This window comes from Pelophylax lessonae (genome assembly GCF_965119305.1).
Source record: "Pelophylax lessonae genome assembly, chromosome: 10".
Classification (NCBI taxonomy): Eukaryota; Metazoa; Chordata; class Amphibia; order Anura; family Ranidae; genus Pelophylax; species Pelophylax lessonae.
The window spans coordinates 228,452,565-228,478,047 of record NC_138777.1 but is presented as its reverse complement, the minus strand read 5'-3'; the positions used below and the strand labels follow the sequence as shown (position 1 = coordinate 228,478,047).

The window sequence follows — 25,483 nt, the reverse complement described above, 5'->3', positions numbered from 1 at the left end:
GCTACGAGAGACGATTCTAGTTCCCATCATCTCATGTGAAATCTCCAAGGAATGAGCCTCTGTCTCCGAAACGCTGATACATGATGATCTTACCATCATAACGGTGAGCAGTAAAGAGTACTTACGCCAGTATGGAAGACAGCGAGACCATTTCTGCGGTGAGGTGGGCGAGATAGACGATGAGGAAGATGAAGAGGGGCTCTATCATGCGCACCCGCTTGGTGAACCGTGTGATTAAGGCGAGCAGGAAAGCGAACACCAAACCCACCGCCGTCCCTCCTAGACTGACCACAAAGAAGGAGCCTGCAAGAGAAGCAATAGTCAGCTGAGGTTTTGTGTATATATATATATATATATACATATACAGTCCGGACCATAAATATTGGGACATTGGCACAATTCTAATCTTTTTGACTCTATACACCACCACAATGGATTTGAAATGAAACAAACAAGATTTGCTTTAACTGCAGACTTTTAGCTTTAATTAGAGGGTATTTACATCCAAATCAGGTGAACGGTGTAGGAATTACAACAGTTTGTATATGTGCCTCCCACTTTTTAAGGGACCAAAAGTAATGGGACAGAATAACAATCATAAATCAAACTTTTACTTTTTAATACTTGGTTGCAAATCCTTTGCAGTCAATTACAGCCTGAAGTCTGGAACGCATAGACATCACCAGACGCTGGGTTTCATCCCTGGTGATGCTCTGCCAGGCCTCTACTGCAACTGTCTTCAGTTCCTGCTTGTTCTTGGGGCATTTTCCCTTCAGTTTTGTCTTCAGCAAGTGAAATGCATGCTCAATCGGATTCAGGTCAGGTGATTGACTTGGCCATTGCATAACATTCCACTTCTTTCCCATAAAAAACTCTTTGGTTGCTTTTGCAGTATGCTTCGGGTCATTGTCCCTCTGCACTGTGAAGCGCCGTCCAATGAGTTCTGAAGCATTTGGCTGAATATGAGCAGATAATATTGCCCGAAACACTTCAGAATTCATCCTGCTGCTTTTGTCAGCAGTCACATCATCAATAAATACAAGAGAACCAGTTCCATTGGCAGCCATACATGCCCACGCCATGACACTACCACCACCATGCTTCACTGATGAGGTGGTATGCTTTGGATCATGAGCAGTTCCTTTCCTTCTCCATACTCTTCTCTTCCCATCACTCTGGTACAAGTTGATCTTGGTCTCATCTGTCCATAGGATGTTGTTCCAGAACTGTGAAGGCTTTTTTAAGAACTCTAAGCTGGCCTTCCTGTTTTTGAGGCTCACCAATGGTTTACATCTTGTGGTGAACCCTCTGTATTCACTCTGGTGAAGTCTTCTCTTGATTGTTGACTTTGACACACATACACCTACCTCCTGGAGAGTGTTCCTGATCTGACACACATACACCTACCTCCTGGAGAGTGATCTTGATCTGGCCAACTGTTATGAAGGGTGTTTTCTTCACCAGGGAAATAATTTTTTCGGTCATCCACCACAGTTGTTTTCCGTGGTCTTCTGGGTCTTTTGGTGTTGCTGAGCTCACCGGTGCATTCTTTCTTTTTAAGGATGTTCCAAACAGTTGATTTGGCCACACCTAATGTTTTTGCTATCTTTCTCATGGGTTTGTTTTGTTTTTTTCAGCCTAATGATGGCTTGCTTCACTGATAGTGACAGCTCTTTGGATCTCATATTGAGAGTTGACAGCAACAGATTCCAGATGCAAATAGCACACTTGAAATTAGCTCGGGACCTTTTATCTGCTCCTTGTAAATGGGATAATGAGGGAATAACACACACCTGGCCATGGAACAGCTGAGCAGCCAATTGTCCCATTACTTTTGGTCCCTTAAAAAGTAGGAGGCACATACACAAACTGTTGTAATTCCTACACCGTTCACCTGATTTGGATGTAAATACCCTCAAATTAAAGATGAAAGTCTGCAGTTAAAGCACATCTTGTTTGTTTCATTTCAAATCCATTGTGGTGGTGTATAGAGCCAAAAAGATTAGAATTGTGCCAATGTCCCAATATTTATGGACCTGATTGTATATACTGTATATACTGTATAAGGGTTTTAGGGTAACATGAATCATTTTATGTAACTTTCCAAGATTCATTAAAAATAAGTTGTTTTTTTAAATACATTTTATGATATAATAAAATATCATATCTGATCATCTCTTTCAGACATTCTTCAGTCTCTGACCATCTCCTTTAAAATACTGTAGTCTCTGACAATCTCCTGTAGACAGTTTGCCGTCTCTGACCATCTCCTCCATCTCCTGTAGAAAGCTCCTGGAGACTCACTGAGGAGCTGGAAACGCATGATGCCAGTATAAGCTTGGACGTGGCGGCCATCTTGTTGGTTTGGAATGCTGATCGACCATGTAAAGCCATGATCTTTGTTTATCATCACCATGCAGTGTTGCCAACCGGTCGTTAATTTACGGGCAGCCCGTAAATTTCAGCCCATTTTCGGTCTGCCCGTCAATGCCCTTTACGAGTAGCGGTGCCCATAAAAAAAATGGTTGCGGGCCAACATTGTAACTGCGCATGCGCCGTTCCCGACGCCTGCCGGGCTCAGGAAAGCTCGTACAAGCTCGGTCTGGCAGGCGCATGTGCAGTTACGTAATGGCGCCGCCTGGCGCCATTTTTTAATTGAAGGCACTCATTTTCGACGGCGCCTCGCCGCCACAGCAGAGGGGGAATCCCCAGAGCGAAGACAGGACAGTCACAGACATGAAGATAGGATGTGGCAGCTAGAGATGATTCTTTGAAAGGGAGGAGGGCAGAAGCAAGGCAAGCATATGTTCTCAGACTTCCTTACCTTAAAATATCAGATAATTCCCACATATGTACATGCAGTCTTGCTTGCAATCACCTTTGTGGATAGAAGGATGACATCATTGGGTTATGGAGGGAGAAAGTGACGAAGGGATGAGGTAATAAATAGAGGAGGGGGATGGAGTTTTGGATGGAGTGAATGAAGGAATGATGGAGAAACAAAGGACAGAAGGAGACAGGATGTGATGGGGGCAGGAGGTGATGGAGGGATGGAGACAGGAGGTGATGGAGGGATAAATGGAGACAGGAGGGGATGGATTCAGGAGGTGATGGAGACTGGAGGGATGGAGACAGGAGGTGTTGGAGGGATGGTGTGATGGAGACAGGAGGTGTTGGAGGGATGGTGTGATGGAGACAGGAGGTGGTGGAGGGATGGAGCCAGGAAGTGATGAAGGGATGGTGTGATGGAGACAGGAAGTGATGAAGGGATGGTGTGATGGAGACAGGAGGTGTTGGAGGGATGGTGTGATGGAGACAGGAGGTGATAGGGGCAGGAGGTGATGGGGGCAGGAGGTGATGGAGGGATGGAGACAGGAGGTGATGGGGGCAGGAGGGGACGGAGGTGATGGAGACAGGAGGGATGAAGACAGGGGGTGTTGGAGGGATGGTGGCATGGAGACAGGAGGTGATGGAGGGTTGGAGACAGGAGGTGATGGGGGCAGGAGGTGATGGAGGGATGGGGGCAGGAGTTGATGGAGGGATGGAGACAGGAGGTGATGGAGGGATGAAGACAGGAGGGGATGGAGGGATGGAGACAGGAGGGGATGGAGGCAGAAGGTGATGGAATCTAGAGCGATGGAGACAGGAGGTGTTGGAGAGATGGTGTGATGGAGACAGGAGGTGTTGGAGGGATGGTGTGATGGAGACAGGAGGTGATAGGGGCAGGAGGTGATGGAGAGATGGATACAGGAGGTGATGGAGGGATGGAGACAGGAGGGGATATAGGCAGGAGGTGATGGAGACTGGAGGGATGGAGACAGAAGGTGTTGGTGGGATGGGGACAGGAGGTGGTGGAGGGATGGAGACAGGATGTGATGAAGGGATGAAGACAGGAGGTGATGGAGACTGGAGGGATGGAGACAGGGGGTGTTGGAGGAATGGTGGGATGGAGACAGGAGGTGATGGAGGAATAGAGACAGGAGGTGATTGGGGTAAGAGGTGATGGAGGGATTAGGGCAGGAGGTGATGGACTGGACAGAGGTGATGAAGACTGGAGGGATGGAGACAGGAGGTGTTGGAGGGATGGAGACAGGAGGTGATGGGGGCAGGAGGTGATGGAGGGATGGAGACAGGAGGTGATGGAGGGATGGAGACAGGAGGTGATGGAGGGATGGAGACAGGAGGTGATGGGGCAGGAGGTGATGGAGGGATGGAGCCAGGAGGTGATGGAGGGATGGAGACAGGAGGTAATGGAGGGATAGAGACAGGAGGTGATGGAGGGATAGAGACAGGAGGTGATGGGGGCAGGAGGTGATGGAGGGATGGAGACAGGAGGTGATGGGGGCAGGAGGGGACGGAGGTGATGGAGACAGGAGGGATGAAGACAGGCGGTGTTGGAGGGATGGTGGGATGGAGACAGGAGGTGATGGAGGGTTGGAGACAGGAGGTGATGGGGGCAGGAGGTGATGGAGGGATGGGGGCAGGAGTTGATGGAGGGATGGAGACAGGAGGTGATGGAGGGATGAAGACAGGAGGGGATGGAGGGATGGAGACAGGAGGGGATGGAGGCAGAAGGTGATGGAATCTAGAGCGATGGAGACAGGAGGTGTTGGAGGGATGGTGTGATGGAGACAGGAGGTGTTGGAGGGATGGTGTGATGGAGACAGGAGGTGGTGGAGGGATGGTGTGATGGAGACAGGAGGTGGTGGAGGGATGGAGCCAGGAAGTGATGAAGGGATGGTGTGATGGAGACAGGAGGTGTTGGAGGGATGGTGTGATGGAGACAGGAGGTGGTGGAGGGATGGAGACAGGAAGTGATGAAGGGATGGTGTGATGGAGACAGGAGGTGATGAAGGTATGGTGTGATGGAGACAGGAGGTCTTTAGAATTGGGGACATAAATTCTGGTGATCCTAGGGATTTTCCATCACTTTCTGTGGTAGCTATGGAACACAAATTAAGGGGAAATCTCTCCAGTTGGACATAGGTGACAAAAACTGATGGGCTAAATAATCCGCCCTTATTATATCGAAAATAACAGCAATATGTTTTTTTACCTTAATATTCACTTTAAATCACATTGCTATTTGCATATTGTACTTGTTTGCAGCTTAAATACTGCAATTTGCACTTTAAACTGTAGTTTTGTAACTTTTGCAAAATGCCAGTAAAAACTCTGGCTGTGCCAGTACATTTTGTGTCAGTAAATTTCAATCTGGTAGGTTGGCAACACTGCCATCATGTGAGTGAATTTCTAACAGATTTATAATAAATTGGCTGGAAACGTCTACTATGAGGAGCGTTCTGTTGGCCTCTATGAGTCATTTAAGCCCTGGGGAGAAGAGGAAAGAGGTTGCTGGCAGTCCAGGGGCCCGCTGAGATATAAACCCCGCTGGTTCAGACCTTTGTAGTGAGGGCCATGAACGGATGGTAAGCGGCCGTATTGTTGGGTGTCGGTGGTGGCCTCTGCACACTATTAGAAGTTGCACTCTAGCACGTGAACCTCTCTGCGATTATTCTACTTCATGTGGACTTTTAAATTGATTCATTGTATTTACTATTTAGCGCTGCACCACTCTCCTTTTTTATGTTTATTATATTGTTTTTATTCCACAATATTGTGTTAGCTGCTGCTGTTATTATCGAATTATTATTGATATACTCGTACTAAGCGCAGCAGGTTTAAAGCTTTGATTCCTGTTTACATGCCCCATTATGCCATGCCCTGAAAGCACTGGCGATCATAATACATTAGCATTGACTCACAGGCTTCTTCCTTGTCTCAGTAATGACACGGACTGTCGAGGCGGGCAAGATGAAGCAGAATAAATATAGCTGGCATTTCAATACGGGGATGGGAACATTAGCCGTGTTCAATAAAAAAATAAAATTACTGGTGGAGCTTTAAGTGTGCTCATCAGAGTCCTGCATGGCACCCATGAGGCTATTTATTTACAAGTATGCTGAAGATTCAACCAGCCAATCTTTTATTAGCGGGGATTGGATAAAGAGAGACTGCTTAGCATCCGTGTTGGAGACTATCTAAAACAGTGCTGGTCAACTCATATGACGGAGGAGGCCTCCAGTGTGGCCCCTGACATCACCGAAGGGTCTCAAATAATATTATGTGAATAGAATGTCACAGAAAGTTGACAAGGACTGCAAATGGGCAACAGAAGATGGTCAGAGACTACAGGCATGCTACAAGAGACAGTCAGAGATTGCAGACTTTCTGCAGGAGATAGTCAGAGAACATGGGCATGCTACAAGAGATAGCTGACAAAGCTTCTACAGGAGATGGTCAGAGACTGCAAGTATGCCCCAAGAAGCAGTTAGAGACTGCAGAAATACCACAGGAGATGGTCAGAGACTGCAGAAATACCACAGGAGATGGTCAGAGACTGCTGACTTTCTACTGGAGATAGCCAGAGACTGCAGAATTTCTACAGGAGCAGGTCACAGACTGCAGACATACTACAGGAGATGGTCAGAGACTGCGAATTTCTACAGGAGATGGTCAGAGACTGCAGGACCGCTACAGTTGATGGTTAGAGACTGCAAAGTTTCTACAGGAGCAGGTCAGAGGCAGCTGCCATACTACAGGAGATAGTCAGAGACTACAAACATGATACAAGAGATGGTCAGGGACTGCAGACATACTACAGGAGATGGTCAGAGACTCCAGAGATACCACAGGAGATGGTCAGAGACTGCAGACATACTACAGGAGATGGTCAGAGACTGCAGACATACTACAGGAGATGGTCAGAGACTGCAGACATACCACAGGAGATGATCAGAGACTGCAGACATACTACAGGAGATGGTCAGAGACTGCAGACATACCACAGGAGATGGTCAGAGACTGCAGACATACTACAGGAGATGGTCAGAAACTGCAGGAATGCTACAATTGATGGTCAGGAACTGCAAAGTTTGTACGGAAGTTGGTCAGAGGCTGCAGACAGTCTCTGACCATACTACAGGAAGTGGTCAGAGACTGCAGACATGATACAAGAGAAGGAGAGAGAGTGCAGACATAATACAAGAGATGGTCAGAGACGGCAGAATTGCTACAGGAGATAGTCAGAGACTGCAGGAATGCCACAGTTGATGATCAGAGACAGCAGGAATGCTACAGGAGGTGGTCAGAGACTGCAGACTTTCTATGGGAGATGGTCAGAGACTGCAGGCATACTACAGGAGATGGTCAGAGACTGCAGACTTTCTACAGAAGCTGGTCACAAATTATAGACATACTACAGGAGACGGTCAGAGACTGAGATAATCAGAGACTGCTAACTTTCTACAGGAGATGGTCAGAGACTGCAAACATACTACAGGAGATGGTCAGAGACTGAGATAATCAGAGACTGCAAACTTTCTACAGGAGATGGTCAGAGACTGAAAACATACTACAGGAGATGATCAGAGACTGCAGAATTCTTACTGGAGAGGGCCTGACTCTACAAGCTTGCTACAAAAGACAGTCAGAGACCGCAGACTTTCTACAGGAGATGATCTGAGAATATGGGCATGCTACAAGAGATAGTCTGATGAAGTGGTGAGATGGTCAGAGACTTCAGACATACTACAGGAGATGGTCAGAGACTTCAGACATACTACAGGAGATGGTCAGAGACTGCAGACATGATCTAAGAGTTGTTGCAGACTGGAGATGTGTTGGGGATAGATATAGCTCGGGGACACATTATATGAGACTGCTAGAGATCACAGACTCTTTACAAACCAATGCTTCCACACAATAAGTGCCATAGGGTGCTCTAGGCTGCTGGTTGGGCCCCAGGGTTCTGGCACCTTTAACCACTTGCTGACCAGCCGTCATCGATATACGGCAGCCGGTTCCCATGAATCGCCGTACCTGTACGGCAGCTCGCGGGAGTGATCCCATGGATTGAGAATGGCGGCATACTGTTGTAAAAACACTAGACTGTTGTTCTCTCAGGAATCAATACAGAGTGCCTGTGTCCCTCCTATTTAGGAACACAGGTCTCTGTGTTGATTCCATAAGCCCATCCCCCCCACAGTTAGAAAACACCCCCTAGGCTCACATTTAACCCATTGATTGCCCCTGGTGTTAACCCCTTCCCTGTTAGTGTCATTATTACAGTAACAGTGAATATTTTTAGCACTGATTACTGTAGTAATGTCACTGGTCCCCCCCCCAAAAGTGTCAAAAATGTCAGTTAGGGGTCCGATCTGTTCGCCGCAATGTCGCAGTCCCGCTAAAAATCGCTGATCGCCGCCATTACTAGTAAAAAATAAATAAATACATTTTAAAAATGACATAAATCTTTCCCCTAGTTTGTAGGCGCAATAACTTTTGCGCAAACCGATCAAAATATGCTTATTGGGATTTTTTTCTTACCAAAAATATGTAGCAGAATACAAATTGGCCTAAAATGATGAAAAAATTTGATTTTTAATTTTTTTTTTTATTGGGAATGTTATATAGCAGAATGTGAAAAATATTGTTTTTTTTTTTTTTCAGAATTGTAGTTTTTTTTTTTGTTTAAAGTGCAATAAATAAAAAAATCGCACAGGTGATCAAATACCACCAAAAGAAAGCTCTATTTGTGGGGAAAAAAGGACATAAAATTTATTTGGGTACAGCGTCGCACGACAGCGCAATTGTCCGTTAAAGTAACGCAGTGCTGAATCGCAAAATATGGCCTGGTCATTAAGGAGGTAAATCCTTCTGGTCCAGAAGTGGTTAATTAACCCCTAACCGTAACACAAAATAATAAATAAATAATAATAGTACCGGGAAGTTTGCCAGGGGTCTGCCCAGGAAGGGGACCACTCCAGTGGAGTGTCAGTGGATAGGAGTTCAGCACACACAGAAAGTAAGAAAGGGGGTGCCAAGTTAGACCCTGAAGAGTAACACAGCCATTAATGTCTAAACTGTTGGCAACAAAAGTGAGTACACCCCTAAGTGAAAATGTACAAATTGGGCCCAAAGTGTCAATATTTTGTGTGGCCACCATTATTTTCCGCACTGCCTTAACCCTCTTGGGCTTCACTTCAGTGGCAAGGTGAAGCAGCGGCCTTGCCGCACACATTGCAGCTAGTGTCCTCAGAATTGTGCATAGTTCATAGTCGGAGTATCTCACTCATCCCTTCTCCTATCCCAGTTCAAAATAAAATACAACTAAACCAACATCCCCCTGGATTGATTATTTACTGAGCCAAGGACTTTAAATGGTATTTGTCTGCTATCAGGTGCTAAGGGTAACCCAGGGGAATCCAGAAAGTGCAATTCTCAGCAGTCCTCTAGGGGGCAGTGCTACGGGAATTTTTTTTTTATATTTTTGCCTTTATTCCCGAAACGTGTCTGGCAGGTAAAACTTTGTGAATCACATCCCACATTACTCACCGACGCCTTTCATATAATCCACAGCCTGGACGTTGTGTGGGCCCATCTCAACAAAACAGTTAAACACCTTATACAGAACCTGCAAAAAAAAAAAAAAAAAAAGTTAAAAATAACCACGATAAACAGGAGACGGTATAAATGTCAGTGAGCGCAGAATCTTCACAGGTACAGAACAAGAAATGAAAGCATAAACCATATAAACATCGTTAATTACAGCTGGGAGAATTATGAAATAGGAAAAATTTGTGTAGTGTAGTCTGTAAGTAAAGCGTTCAATCAGAGGCAAACAGCATTTGCGCAGGCTGTGCAGCCGCATAAGGGCCCTTTAGGATTTAGGGGCCCATTGACACCACATGTTGGCCTGGGCTGGTGCTGGGACCTCCTGCTGCCACATACAGTTTCTCACAAAAGTGAGTACACCCCTCACATTTTTGTAAATATTTTATCCTATCTGTTCATGTGACAACACTGAAGAAATGACACTTTTGCTACAATGTAAAGTAGTGAGTGTACAGCTTGTATCAGAGCCCATTCACACTAGCGCGACTTGTGAGGCAACTTGTGTTGCCCCAGGTCGCTTGACATAACAAAAGCAATGTTAATCAATCAGTGCCGTCTTAATTGGCACTACTGAAGTCGCTCCGACTTCAGAAAAGGGTCCTGTACTACTTTGAGGCGACCTGTGATCCGACCTGTCCCATAGACTTCAATGGGAGTCGCCTCCTTATCTTTCCAGGAAGAAGAAAGAGATTAGCCAGGCATTCCCCACATTGCAGCCATGCCTATAATGGAATATATATACCATTACATATATATATATATATATATAATGGTATATATATTCCATTATCTCTACTTGGTCTGTGTGAGTGTCACTGGTGGACACAGATAAGTGGCACTGGTGGACACTGATTCATGGCACTGATGCGTGGCACTGATACGTGGCACTGGTGGACACTGATTCGTGGCACTGATACGTGGCACTGATTCGTGGCACTGATACGTGGCACTGATACTTGGCACTGATACGTGGCACTGATATGTGGCACTGATACGTGGCACTGGTGGACACTGATACGTGGCACTGATACGTGGCACTGATACTTGGCACTGGTGGACACTGATTCGTGGCACTGATATGTGGCACTGGTGGACACTGATTCGTGGCACTGATACATGGCATTGATACTTGGCACTGGTGGACACTGATTCGTGGCACTGATATGTGGCACTGGTGGACACTGATACGTGGCACTGACACGTGGCACTGATACGTGGCACTGGTGGACACTGATACGTGGCACTGACACGTGGCACTGATACGTGGCACTGGTGGACACCGATTCATGGCACTGATACGTGGCACTGGTGGGCAATGAGGAAATGAGTAAAAAAAAAACAGAAAAGGGGAATTAGGTCACAACACATCATATTCTGATTGGCCAAACACAAAGTCGTCTGTCATATAAGTCCTGCAAAATGATTCACAAGTCGCGGTAAATCGCGGTAAAAAGTCGCTCAGACATGGGGCGACTTTATGGTCGTGGCAGTGTGAACCGGCTCTAACAGTGTAAATTTGCTGTCCCCTCAAAATAACTCAACACACAGCCATTAATGTCTAAACCACTGGCAATGAAAGTGATCCCCGCTGAGCAAAACAGAGTCCGTCGGGTGCACCGGCCGCGTGAAAGGGGCCTAAAGGGGGTGAATATAAATGCACCCCACACTTTTCACATATTTATTTTAAAAAATGTTGAAAACCATTTATCATTTTCCTTCAACTTCACAATTATGTGCCACTTTGTGTCGGTCTATCACATAAAATCCCACCAAAAAAAAAAACATTTATGTTTTTGGTTGTAACATTAAAAAATGTGGAAACTTTCAAGGGGTATGAATACTTTTTCAAGGCCTGTAGATTAAAATAAAAACAAGAGTTTAATACGGCTTTCACTCAGAGCGAGGCCCACTTGCTGACAGAGAATTGCTAAGGCCTGCCAAGGCACAAAATTAAAATCAGCAGAATAAAACAGACAATAAAACAGACAATAAAACATGAGAAATCCAAAATTCTGTTACCGGACAGACTACCAAAATTCCAAAAGATTTGGTACCACGGAAACTGAAATAACATTCATAAGACCCTAGAACAAACTCTCCTCACAATCTAATAAATCCCTAAAAGAATGTTAAAGCGTATGTAAACCCAAGAAGAAAAATGTTATATATTGCAGCTTTCCAATCCTTAACCGGTTGCCGACCGCCGCAAGTACATATACTGCGGCGGTCAGCCCCGGCCAGGCAAAGTGACGTACCGGTACGTCACTAGCCTGTCACTGGCTTGTGAGCCAATAGCGGGCGAGCGCGCGCCCGCCCCGGCTCGTTCCCTAACAAGTCAGTGCGTGTGACCGGCGGACCCGATGTCCGCCGGTCACTCGCAATCGTTCGCCGGGAAGGGAGAAAGGCAGGCGGCTGATGTAAACAAAGCCGCCTGTCATTATCCCCTGTGTAAAAATGGAGATCAGACGATTCTACTATGTAGGACCGTTGATCTCTGTTCTTACACTAGTAGCCATGTCCAATCACAGTTAGAAGCATGCCCCTAGGACACACTTAACCCCTCCCTCTCCAATACAGTTAACCCCTTCCCTGCCAGTGTCATTTTTACTGTAACAGTGCATATGTATAGCACTGATTACTGCAGTAATGTCACTGGTAACCCCAAAAGTGTCAAAAATGTCAGTCAAGGGTCCGATCTGTCCGCTGCAATGTCGCAGTCCCGCAAAAAAAAAAATCGCAGATCGCCGCCATTACTCGTTAAAAAAAAAAAACACCAAAAATGACAAAAATCTTTCCCTTTGTTAGTAAACGCGATAACTTTTGCGCAAAACAATCAAAATGCGCTTATTGCGATTTATTTTTTACCAAAAATATGTAGCAGAAAACAATTATGCCAACAATGATAAAAAAATTTGATTTTTACAATTTTTGGGGGGAAGTTCATATAAAAAAATGTGAAAAATATTGTTATTTTTTCAAAATTTTCGCTATTTTTTTTGTTTATAGCGCAAAAAGTAAAAATCGCACAGGTGATCAAATACCACCAAAAGGAAGCTCTGTTTGTGGGAAAAAAAGGACGTCAATTTTGTTTGGGTACAGCGTCGCACGACCGCGCAAGCTGTTCTGTCTCCACAGGGAGTGATCGCGGGTGCCCCGCAGAAATTGCGGCCGCCGGACCCGCTGATTGGCTCCGCCTGTAGCTGATCGGCGAGTGCGCACGCCCCCCACTAGCGGTCCCATGAAATGACGTACAGTCACATTATTTTGCGGGACAGAGCCGACCTGCCGCAGTATATGTAATGCTGGCGGATGGCAAGTGGTTAATTAAACATGTCTATTCCCCCATTCTCTCGCCTGACCTCCTTCTGTACCTTTTTTATACTCCGGAAGCTACAAAGAAACTTCCCCCACACTGCAGCAGCGTGAATCTTCTCTTACATCTCAGGTCAGTCGTCCTGCAGCATTTGGCCGCTGGGAAAACTGGGTTAATAATGCACAATAAAAAAGCGCACTCCCGCCGTGCATACAGAACTCCGACTTCTAAGGAGCCGCTGAGACTTTCATAAAATGTAATTGGTGTTATCGATCACGATTTGGAATTCTCGTTTCGTTTTCAGTAACCCCCACAGGGCTACAGCTTGGAAAAAGAAACAAAATGACGTGCAGGATATTGATTAAACACAGCGAGATGTTCAAATCACTAAATGCACCCAATTAAAACATATACTGTCTGTACATAGGTCTTCCTGTATCCGGAGGGGGGGTATAATATAATTTTTTTTACTTTCAGAGCTGCAAATGAGTAAAAATGACAACCGCTCCCTATATTTTACCAAGCGGGCAAGGTATCTATTTTGACCGGTTCTGGACCGGAAGGATTTGCCCCCTTAAAGCGGAGTTCCACCTAAAAGTGGAACTTCTGCTCATTTGCTTCCTCCCCCCCTCCGGTGCCACATTTGGCACCTTTCAGGGGGGAGGGGTACCTGTTTTTGACAGGTACCCTTCCCCACTTCCGGGAGACGGTGCCGCAGCGCTGTCCCTCAAAAGTTTGGCCCCCTCCTCCTTCCCCCACCAACGAGCCAATCCGAATGCGCAGCACGCTTCGCGCATGCGCATTAGGGACTCACCCGTGAAGCCGCAAGGCTTCACTGCTGGGTTCCCTCACCGGCAAAGGGGGCGGCAGCACCTGACAACCAATGGGAACATCGGCTGTGGTGCCGACATCACTGGACTCCAGGACAGGTAAGTGTCCTAATATTAAAAGTCAGCAGCTACAGTATGTGTACAGTGTGTGTACAATATGTGTAGCTGCTGACTTTTAATTTTTGGAGGGGGGGGGGCGGAACTCCGCTTTAATGAGCAGGCTAATTTTTGCGATTCGGCACTGTGTCACTTTAATGGACTATTGCGCGTGCGACGCTGTACCCAAATAAAATTGATGTCCTTTTTTTCCCACAAATAGAGCTTTCTTTTGGTGGTATTTGATCACCTCTGCGATTTTTATTTTTTGCGCTATAAACAAAAAAAGAGCGTCAATTTTGAAAAAAAAAAAAAAAACAATATTTTTCACATTCTGCTACATGACATTCTCAAAAAAAAATGTTTTAACATTTCATGCCAATTTGTTTTCTGTTACATGTTTTTGGTAAAAAAAAAAAAAAAAATCGCAATAAGCGTATTTTGATTGGTTTGCGCAAAAGTTATCGTGTCTACAAACTAAATAATAAAATTGATGTCCTTTTAAAAAAGATAAAAATGCACAGATTAAGAATATAATGACAAAGGGAAAGATTTTATATCAGAACTTGAAACAGAAAGGAGAGTTAAAGACTTTGAATGAATGGCGGTTAGAGCTGCACGATTAATCGTTAAAAAAATTGCGATCTCGATTCACCCCCCCCCCCCCCCCTCACGATCCTAAAATGGCATTTCCTCGATTCTCAGGCTCCTTTCACACGGGGCGGTGCACCGGATGGAGTCCGTTTTGCTGGCAGGCGGAGGACAGCTTAGTCTACACTCTGTGTGCAGAGACGGAGCTGTCAGATCTCCTCTATGGGGAGATCGGATGAGAACGGACCGCCTGTCCATTTTCATCGGATCTTATCCAATCCGATCCTCCAAATGGATGGAGAATAGGATTTCTATCTGTCCGGATTTCACGGACAGGATCGGATCAGATAGCAGCAGGTGTCAGCGGGGATGGAGCATCCGATCCAAACCGCCTAAAAAAACTGACAGGGACCGGATTGGAAAGCCCATGTGAAAAGGGCCTAAGGGGCCTAAGGCCCCTTTCACACCTGGCAGTCCGTTGGCGGACTCTGTTTTTCTCAGATCGATCCGCTGATCCCCCGCTGAGCAGGCGGATGGCTGCTCTGTCTCCGTGCTGTGTGTGGAGACACAGCTGACAGGTCCCCGCTGCTCTCTATGGGGGAATCAGATGAGAACGAACCGCCTGTCTGTTCTCATCCTATCCCATCTGATCCGATGGACGGATGGAAAATAGGGTTTCCATCCTTTCAGATTTGACGGATCGGATGGGATGTTAGCGGATATGTCTCCGCTGACATCTGATGCCCCATAGAGATGCACTGCGATATGCGAACTGATCTGGGGGTGTCGTTAACTTTGTATTGACACCCCCAGTGAAAAATATTGTTTTTTTTTTTTTTCAAAATTGTCGCTCTTTTTTTGTTTAGCGCAAAATCTAAAAACCGCAGAGGTGATCAAATATCACCAAAAGAAATCTCTATTTGTGGGGAAAAAAGGACATCAATTGTATTTGGGTACAGCGTCGCACGACCGCGCAATTTTTTATTAAAGTAATACAGTGCTAAATCACAAAACATGGCCTGGTCATTAAGGGGTAAAACATTCCAGGGCTGAAGTGGTTGAAAACAAAAGAAATAAAAGCTGAAAAAGCTGAAATACCCAGCAACAAATGATGCAACAGATGATTGCTTTCTCTATTGGTTAATAAAAAAAATGCAAAAGCTCACACACTGCATAAGTCGCGCATAAAAACGGTCCAAAATCGCGCATAAAAACACCCAAAGATGCTTCGCTCGGGTGTGAATGCAGCCTTAGGGTTGTCATAAAACTCTTCTGTAATACGAACATTGTCCTATTTTACAGAAAGTTCCACCTTATTGTCATTCACCTTACAACACCTCCAGAGCACGACGTCTCTGTGTGACGGCCAACGCAAATAAAGAGCGAGGAAAAACAGATCAATAATTCCAATTACTTGGCAGGGGAGGAAAAAAAAAATGGGTTTAATCCGTGTTCTAGACAAACAATTCATATCTGCGTTCGGTGTTATCAACCTAGATTCTGGGCAGCTGATTATATTGACTTAGCTTTATAAAGGTTTCATTAAAAAGCCACTTTCACGGGAAAAAAAAACCGCAAATAAAAAAAAATAAATAAATAATCTAGCATATTTGTTCTCTTTGTTCCTCCCAAGACCTCCTGCTCTCAAGCTGTCTTGTCACCTCCTCTCATTCCTGCCTCCAGGACTTCTCCAGAGCCTCCCTCCCCCATCCTCTGGAACTCCCTACCCCATTCTGTCCAACTATCTCCTACTCTGTCCACTTTTAGACAATCAGAAACAGTGCAACGTTTCAGAGCCACGCAGGACCTCTTCGTCAGGCATCCCCCAGGACCCCGTCCCATGTTTGACGAAGGGGTCCTGCGTGGCTCCGAAACGTTGCACTGTTTCTGATGTGATCTTTTCTGCAATAAAAATCTTTTGGACTGTATGTACCTGTGATAGATCCAGTGTCTAGCTGGTGATCGCTTCAGCACCCAGTACATATGTGCCTATATCCAGGAAGGTGTGCGATGGGAATATGAACTTCAATAAATCAGGGGAGGACTGGGCCAGGGGGCTGGGGGGCAATTGCCCCCCCGGGCCACTCTGATGCTCTGTAAAAAGACGAATATGTATGTACCTCCCCTGATTTAAATCCACTTTAACTAAATAGTAAGCTCTTCTGCACAGACATTGTGTATTTTCTGCCAATCTGGATACATCTGTCATATACTAGCATACATGTGATATGTACACTCGCAGATAACTGCAGCAGTTGGTCTCCTGCTCTCATGCCATCTGATAGGAATAATGATCCTATAGATGGCTCAGCCAAGAGAGCGCAACACGACAGAACGAAAGAGGTCTGCGTGTCACTCAATGCCGATAAATAAAGGATGAGACCAGCAGGGGAGCTCACTTCCAAAATGTCTAAATTAAATTATAATGAGGACAGATTAAAGAATTTAAAACTTAAATGGAGGACTTTTTGTTTGCCTAAAGCACTACATAAGATAAAATACTTCTTTTCGCTTTCTTTTAAATCTTCTGTTGCAACTTGATACAACGGACCTCCTGCAGCCCCTTTCTGCCTAGATGCACTCCCTCCAGCAATAGCTGCATGGCATTTCTCATGGCAGGTTTCCTGATTATGACAATGGTGATCCATGCCTACATAATATGTGCTGGAACGGCCACTTGAAGTCTATGTCTATAGCTTGGGTGACAACTGTAAGATTCTGGTACCTTTGGTACCCTTATTGCCCATTTTCCTTTTCATATTGCGTCCCACCTTTTTAGTTAGGTGGAACTCATATACCTTTAAGCCGTATGACATCATCACTGAGCGCCGCTCTGAGCGGCTATTTCAATCGCCGGCTTTCTCTCTCAGGTTGTTCGTTCAAACCGCATGCTTACAAGCCTTGTCTTATGCTGCCGGAGCCTCCAGCTATTCTCTTTACCTGGAACAGACCGGAACCTCGATACTGATCCCGTATCTCGCTACCGGATCACTCCCTCACTACCGGACCCCTCTACTTACTAACCTTACTAGTGATAAGTACCCCACAGGGGATTCCTCCATAACAAACTTACACTATCTACTTCTGCACATTAAGGACTGTACTATCTATGCATTACTAATTCTATCATCTGCACTGTTACATAGATTGCTAGCTCTTGAGTCTACTACCATCTATCCTTGCACTGGGTTAGTCTCTCCTGTATATCATCTGCTGTCCTTACCACCTATTACCATACATGATTACTAACCTATCTGCATCCTACCTATTACCGTCTACTACTCTCCTGAACATTACTATCAAGTGCTTATCATTGCTATCACTGCTCACGCCTGTCCCTTCAGCACATCACCTCTATACTATCATATACATCCTATCACTCCAGGAACATCTTATTGAGTGTGTGTATATCTGTATGCTGAAGCAGGCGGGTCCACAGTGATGAGTCTGGAGAGTTGGATCTGGTAATTCAACACATCTCTACATGACTACTGAGTGGAGATTCTGCAGCTGCAAATCCAGCTTACTATAAAAACGCAGGAGCGTTACAACAACATAGAAGCACAATTGGGAGACAGGGACAGAGCGTTGTCAATCTATAATAGGGAGTGCTGAACAAGAGCCTTCATGGCAGGATCACCAGGGATTATCATAATAAAAGCTACACATTTAAACATAATAAACCCTGCAATAACATGCTTAACTGGTTGCCGACCGCCCGCCACAGTTATACTGCGGCAGGCAGCCACTCCTGTGCAAACCGACTCAGGTATACATCAGTCAGGCGCCTGCAGCTAGGGGGCGCGCCCCCGCCCCCACTTGTCAGCAGGGACTCCGATGCACAGGGCAGGCGGCTCTGATTGCCGCCGGCCACCCGCGATCGCTCCCCGCTGAGAGAGAAGAACGGTCAGCTGTTGTAAACACAGCTGACCGTTCTTCTCCCTGGAAAGATCATAGAGCCCCTGTGATCCTTCTATATAGGATCACAGGTCTCTATAGTCAATTCACAAGCCCCTCCCCCCACATTTAATAAACACTCCCCTAGGCTTACATTTAACCCCTTGATCACCCCTTAGGTTAACCCCTTCCCTGCCAGTGTCATTATTACAGTAACAGTGCATATTTATAGCACTGATTACTGTAGTAATGTCACTGGTCCCCCAAAAGTGTCAAAAATGTCAGTTAGGGGTCCGATCTGTCCGCCGCAATGTCGCAGTCCCGCAAAAAATGGCAGATCGCCGCCATTACTAGTAAAAAAAAAATAAAAAATAAAAGTGACATAAATCTATCCCCTAGTTTGTAGACGCAATAACTTTTGCGCAAACCAATCAAAATACACTTATTGGGATTATTTTTTTTTAAAAAAAAAATGTAGCAGAAAATAGATTGGCCTAAGAGGATAAAAACATTTGATTTTTAATTTTTATTTTTAGTTTGGGAATGTTCTATAGCAGAATGTGAAATATATTGTTTTTTTATTTTCAGAATTTTCACCCTTTTTTTTGTTTATATTGCAAAAAATAAAAATCGCAGTGATGATCAAATACCACCAAAAGAAAGCTCTATTTGTGGGAAAAAAGGCAATCAATTTTTTTTGGTACAGCGTCGCATGACCGCGCAATTTTCCGTTAAAGTAACGCAGTGCCAAATCGCAAAAAAATGGTCTGGTCATTAAGGGGGAAAACCTTCCCATCCAGAACTGGTTAAAGTGATAATAAAGTCTCTTTTTTTAAACAAACATGCTATTCTTACCTGCTCTGCGCAGTTGGTTTTGCACAGAGCACCCTTAATCCTCCTCTTCTCAGGTCCCCCGCCGGCGCTCCTGGCCCCTCCCTCCTGCCGAGTGCCCTCATAGCAAATAGCTATCCATACTTCTCTTACTTGACCACTTAAGCCCCATAGGATTTGGCTGCTCAATGACCAGGCCCTATTTTGCGATTCGGCACTGCGTGACTTTAACGGACTATTGGACAGTCGTGCGACGCTGTACCCAAACTAAATTGACGTCCTTTTTTTCCCACAAACAGAGCTTTCTTTTGGTGGTATTTGATCACCTCTGCGCTTTTTATTTTTTTGCGTTGTCTGCTTCCTCTGACCGGCCACCGCAGTTGGCTTTTCGGAGCAGAGCTCAGCCATTTGGGGTGATGGCAACTGCGAGTCGGAATGTACCTTTTGTTTGAGATTCTAAGCATGGAGGAGTTTCAGAGTGGATTGAAGGTACATTGAAGGCTCATCCCTATTGATATCCCGGGGGCACACCAAGGCTGTGTATTATCCCGCATCTGAGGCTGGAGGTTGATTCTGAGGTGTAGTTTTCATATATATATATATATATATATATATATATATAAGGCTCAGAATTCACCTAAGTCTGGTGAGTGGATCCCCAAAAGGGTTCTTTGGAAGCACTTGGCACTTTTGTGTGGAGCACGATATTCAGCACCTTATTTGATTCAAGTGGACTGTATACAATCTTTGGACTGCACTATATATTTGTTTGCACTTTTTGCACATCTGGCACTTTATATACAATACATTTTTCTGCACTTCAAATAATCATATAGTACATTTTTCTGCACTTTAAATAATTATGCGATTGTATGGTAATTATTTTTTATCACTGATGCACTTTACTAATATCATCAATACATTTTTTAGTGCACTTTATATCTATTTTTTACGCCTGGTAGTGCTGTTTTAAAATATCCTATTGTTTTCTTGGTCTTATCCTAAGTGAGCAGCGGCTGCAGGTAGTAATAGTACACATTAATTTAGCACCGGTTTTAACATTATCTTAGTTCACGTCATTTTTATTGTTTTTTTTTTTTTTTTACTAGCAACGGCAGCGATCTGCGATATTTAGCAGGACTGCGACATTGTGGCGGACAGATCGGACCCCTAACTGACATTTTAGACACTTTTTGGGGGTACCAGTGACATTACTACAGTAATCAGTGCTAAAAATATGCACTGTTAAGGTAAAAATGATACTGGCAGCGAAGGGGTTAACTGTACTGGTGATCAAGGGGTTAAATGTGTCCCTAGGGGCGTGATTCTAACTGTGGGTGGGCGTGGCTTGTGAAGTAATCACAGTGACATGCGATCCTATATAGCAGGATCACATAGTCTCTGTGATCGCTTCAGGGAAAATGACAGATGGCTGTGTTTACATCAGCTGTTTGTCCTTCTCTCTCAGCTGCGGGAGATCATGAGTGACCGGCGACCATCGGAGCCGCCGGTCACACGCGCTGACTCCCCAGGGAACGAGCGGCGGCACGCACTCGCCCCCTACAGTCTCCTGAGCGAATGCTGAAGGAGGGCTACATCGCTTTGCCCAGCAGTGGCAGAGTGCCGCAGTATATGTACGGTGGGCAGGGTTAAAGTGGTTAAAACAAATCAAGAAAAAACAATATAGCGTATACAATTGTGACACAAATCATATTGTGATTGAATATTATTAAAAATGACCTTTCCTTTCCAATCTGCAGCTGCTGTATTTTCTGAAATTGCAATGCAATATGGCCGCCTGGAGCTGTTCTGTACACAGAATGTATACTGACCACACCCCAGAAACATAATTTCCTGCTTGTGTGATTGGTTCATCAATTTTCTCAGAAGTCTGCCTAAGATACAAGTCAGATTTCTGGCATCCCCTGCAACAAAAATGTATTTTTTAGTGAGCTACTCCCATTAGGAACACCTCTAAAGGGATGCATGCCCAGCAGATTACCTCATTAGAGCCCTGCAGCTGCCACAGCTGATAGATAATTATGAAACCACTCCCATTAGACCCACTCAGCACAGAGGCACAGAGGAACAAACAATGCTTTCTTCAGAATAACAAAAGGTAGGAATCTGCAAGAAGTTTGATAAAATCCTTCTAATGTACAGAGATCACCCAGAGGGGAATGTTTTTTACTCAACAAAAGTGGAGTTACATTTTAAGATGCCGGCTCCTGGACCTGAAGTTGATTGAAAAATCGGCTCGGGTGAAGAAATCGCTGGATCCCTGGACAGGTAAGTGTCCTTATATTAAAAGCCAGCAGCTACAGTATTTGTAGCTGACTTTAATTTTTTTGGGGGGAGAGTGGAGCTCCTCTTTAAGGAGAGAAGTGTTGAGCCGCTTACCTGTCACTGACATACATCTTCTAGAACTGCAGCCAAGGGGGCCAGATGTGGCCCTTTGCTTTAGTTTATCCTGCTCTTGGGGCAATGTTCCTCTCGCTGATACAAGACACAATTCCTCCCACTGATACCAATGATGGGGCACTATTCCTCCCACTGACACCAATGATGGGGCACTATTCCTTCCACTGATACCAATGGTGAGGCATAATTTCTCCCACTGATACCAATGATGGGGCACTATTCCTCCCACTGATACCAATGATGGGGCACTATTTCTCCCACTGACACCAATGATGGGGCACTATTCCTCCCACTGATACCAATGATGGAGCACTATTCCTCCCACTGACACCAATGATGAGGCACTATTCCTCCCACTAACACCAATGATGGGGCACTATTCCTCCCACTGATACCAATGATGGGGCACTATTCCTCCCACTGATACCAATGATGAGGCACTATTCCTTCCACTAACACCAATGATGAGGCACTATTCCTCCCACTAACACCAATGATGAGGCATAATTCCTCCCACTGACACCAATGAGGGGACACTATTCCTCCCACTAACACCAATGATGAGGCACTATTCCTCCCACTGACACCAAGGATGGGGCACTATTCCTTCTACTGACACCAAGGATGGAGCACTATTCCTCCCACTGATACCAATGATGGGGCACTATTCCTTCCACTGATACCAATAATGAGGCATAATTCCTCCCACTGATACCAATGACGAGGCACTATTCCTCCCAGTAATACCAATGATGGGGCACTATTCCTTCCACTGACACCAATGATGAGCCACTATTTTTCCTACTGATACCAATGATGAGCCACTATTTTTCCTACTGATACCAATGATGGGGCATTATTGTTATTACTGATACCAACAATCGGGTACTATTCCTCCCACTGACCCCACTGTCCAGCCCCCTTAAATTCTGAAGGATAATAAACTGACCCTTAGTTTAGAAAGTTTGGAGACCCCTGTTCTAGAAAACCAATGAGGTGTCACAGCTTTCTTGGTTGGTGCTTGGGTGTGGGACTTATCCCATGTCTTTTTAGGGTTCTCTCATGCTGGTAACAAAACCAATACATAGCTTTAGGCCTCGTCAGGGGAGGACTAGGCCAAGGGGCAATAGCCCCCTGGGCCACTCTGATGCCCCATAAAAAGGCTGAACCGCTTCTGCAACAGACATGCCTAAAGGATTCTTGGTGAAGAGAAGTAAAAAGTCCCCACTGCTAACCTACTGAGTGCGGGATGAAGACAAGGACAGAGCGCAGACACCCCCCCCTCCCCCTCCAGCATTAATGGTGTAAACTGTGTGTGAGCAGAGGCCGGTTCCATGCCCCACTGGAGACTCTCCTTCGCCATGCAGCTCCAACCAAGCTGTCCCAGCTCCCCCCAACTGCCCCCTGTTGGCCAGGTCGGGAACCCGGATTCGGCCAGTGAGTAGAGAGTACTGGAGCCCAGCTTCATTCTAGAATGGGGGTCAGGAGGAGGCTGGAAAGAGGGAGAGTGGGAGGGGGTCCAAGTCGCTGCACCATGGGCCTCTGGGTTGTACTTGCCCCCCTGGTCCGAAAGTTGCCAGTCAGCCCCTGGGCCTTATTCACACAGGCTTACTTAAGCGTTTGCCCGTGTGAGGGACATGTTTGCCCAACGGAGATGCACAGGTATTCCATGCATCCCCATGCAGGCGGTCCTATTCATATCAATTAGGATGCAGTTGGTGCTCCTGGTTTGAGTGCACAGCCCCCTACACAGTGTGCCTTTGTCCTATCACGGGGAAATCGGCTGAAAACTTTTGAGCATGCAGCACCTACCACGGTCACGGCGTCATTCAGCAGAGACTCTCCGAACACGATGATGAAAAGGGTCTCGTTGACGTGAACCTCCTCAAACACGGCCAGCACAGCGACGGGGTCCACAGCGGAAATGAGGCTTCCAAAGAGTAGGAAATCCATCAGGCCGGCCTCTACCTGGGGGTCTTAAGCAATAATGGTTCCAATTAGGGATGCACCGATACCATTTTTTTTTACAATGAGAACCAATACTTTAGTTTTTAGTTTTTTTAAACCCTCCCATATACTCAGTGAAGTGAACAGCCTCAGATGATACACAGAGATGAAACAAATCCTACTACATACATTTTTATTTGTTTACACTGTTTAGAAAGTAAATATTGCATTCAAATTTTTACTTCCTGTTCCAGCACTGGGTGTGGAGACTTGGCATACACTGTGTGACAGCTGATTGGAGGAAAGGCAAACACCCCCTCCACATAGGCAGAGGAAGGAAGAAACATGCAGAGCTGTGCTGTGAATAGACCAGCTCTCTGTTAATCTACCTCTATGCACCCACCCCGACACAAATTTCAAGCTGCTTTTATCTCCTGTGTCGGAGAACTTGTCAGAAGTTATCATGCTGATAACAGAGGATTGGAGCAGAAGAAAGAAACGGGATTTAGGGCTTCAGAGAGAGATAAGTAAACACTACAGATATATGTGCATAGGTCAGATTTTATGAATGGGGTTTACATCCACTTTAATTAAGGCTGGTTAGAATAAATAAGGGTTAATAAGGGGTTAAACAGAGGAACATTTAATAAAAAACAAATATATATATATATATATATATATTTATTTATTTTACTTGACAGGTTGCTTTAAACTGACTTCATCTGCAGAGAAGTTCATCCCTTTGATCTGGAGATGAATAAACAGAAAGATACAAAAAGAAACAATGTATCTTTTTATCTTCCTGTTTCACATTGCCCAGCTGCTTTTTTTATTTTTTGGACAGCCCCAATTGCCAGGACTTTGTATACACTTCAGCTGTCAACAGGGGAACCCCACTGACAGCTGAATGAGTCATCAGTTTTTAAGGACGCGGCAGCCCGCTCATTAACAACCAATAATTGCTAGCTTTTTTTTTTTTTTTTTTTTTTTTTACATTTCAGCTATCAGTGGGGGAATCCCGCTGACAGCTAAAAAAACTGAGCCTGAAAGTATTGATTTCAGGTATCGGAGCATTAGCATTAGTATTAGTACTCATGCAAATGCTTAGTAACGGCACTGATACCGATATCGGTGCAACCCTAGTTACAATTTAGAAACTATTCTGACTGCTAGCTAACCTATAGCATGCTTGTAATGTTAATTGGCTCTGATTGTCTTAGCAACGTCCTAGCAACAAGACAGGACGATGCCATCTCAGGGAGTTTTTTTTGGCCAGGCTTCGGGAGGTATGTAAACGGCATCTATAACAAGGGCATTACCGTGTTTCCCCGAAAATAAGACCGGGTCTTATATTAATTTTGGCTACAGAAAACACATTAGGGCTTATTTTCAGGGGGGGTCTTATCTATGTCCCCTGTCTTCTCTCCCCCTGTCAGCTCAGGAGTCATCATTATCACATCTTTAATCCCCAAAATAAACCTTATACAAAAGTCGAGACTTGGGGGTGTGGGGCATAGGTTGGGACTTTACAGGGTACCGTTGTTAAACCAATAAATATGGTAGATTAAATATATTAAAATATACTTTATTAAATACACATAGTTATACAAAAGTCATTGTAAAAGTATGTAATCTGTTTTATAACAAGATTATATAATGTCCAGTGAGTCTCCTTTTGTAACTTTATTGTCGAAAATACCTTATTTACAGCGCCGCTGGGCGCTCACGGGATCCGCCGGATCTCTTTTTCCCCGCTCTGAGCACTGCCGAGGAAAGGGCCAAGATCCTCGTTGACGTCAGCCCCACTATAAGCACTGCAGAGAGAGAGGGGCCGCTGATGTCAGTCGGGAGGAAATGAGAAGATTTCACGGCGGGTCACGTGAGCGCCCAGCAGCGCTGCAAATAAGGTTTTTTTCGACAATAAAGTTACAAAAGGAGACAAACTGGACATTATATAATCTTTTAACAAAACGGATTGCATATTTACAAGAACTTTACTAGGGCTTATTTTCGGGGTAGGGTTTATATTGCAACACTCCCCGAATATCATGCTAGGTCTTATTTTCGGGGTAGGGCATATTTTTGGGGAAAACTGTATATT

At 45.1% G+C, this 25,483-nt stretch overlaps 1 protein-coding gene across 1 annotated transcript in view; it reads right to left on the bottom strand.

The window, feature by feature from the left end:
• The window catches only part of SLC9A5 (solute carrier family 9 member A5), a 139,121-nt gene that overhangs the window by 83,739 nt on the left and 29,899 nt on the right, over nt 1-25,483 (bottom strand). The window contains exons 3-5 of the mRNA XM_082270038.1: nt 23,248-23,411; nt 9,397-9,475; nt 126-303 (exon numbers count right to left, since the gene is read on the bottom strand). Of these exons, the coding sequence (XP_082126164.1) occupies nt 126-303; nt 9,397-9,475; nt 23,248-23,411 (421 nt within the window). The remainder of the gene's footprint in view (nt 1-125; nt 304-9,396; nt 9,476-23,247; nt 23,412-25,483) is intronic.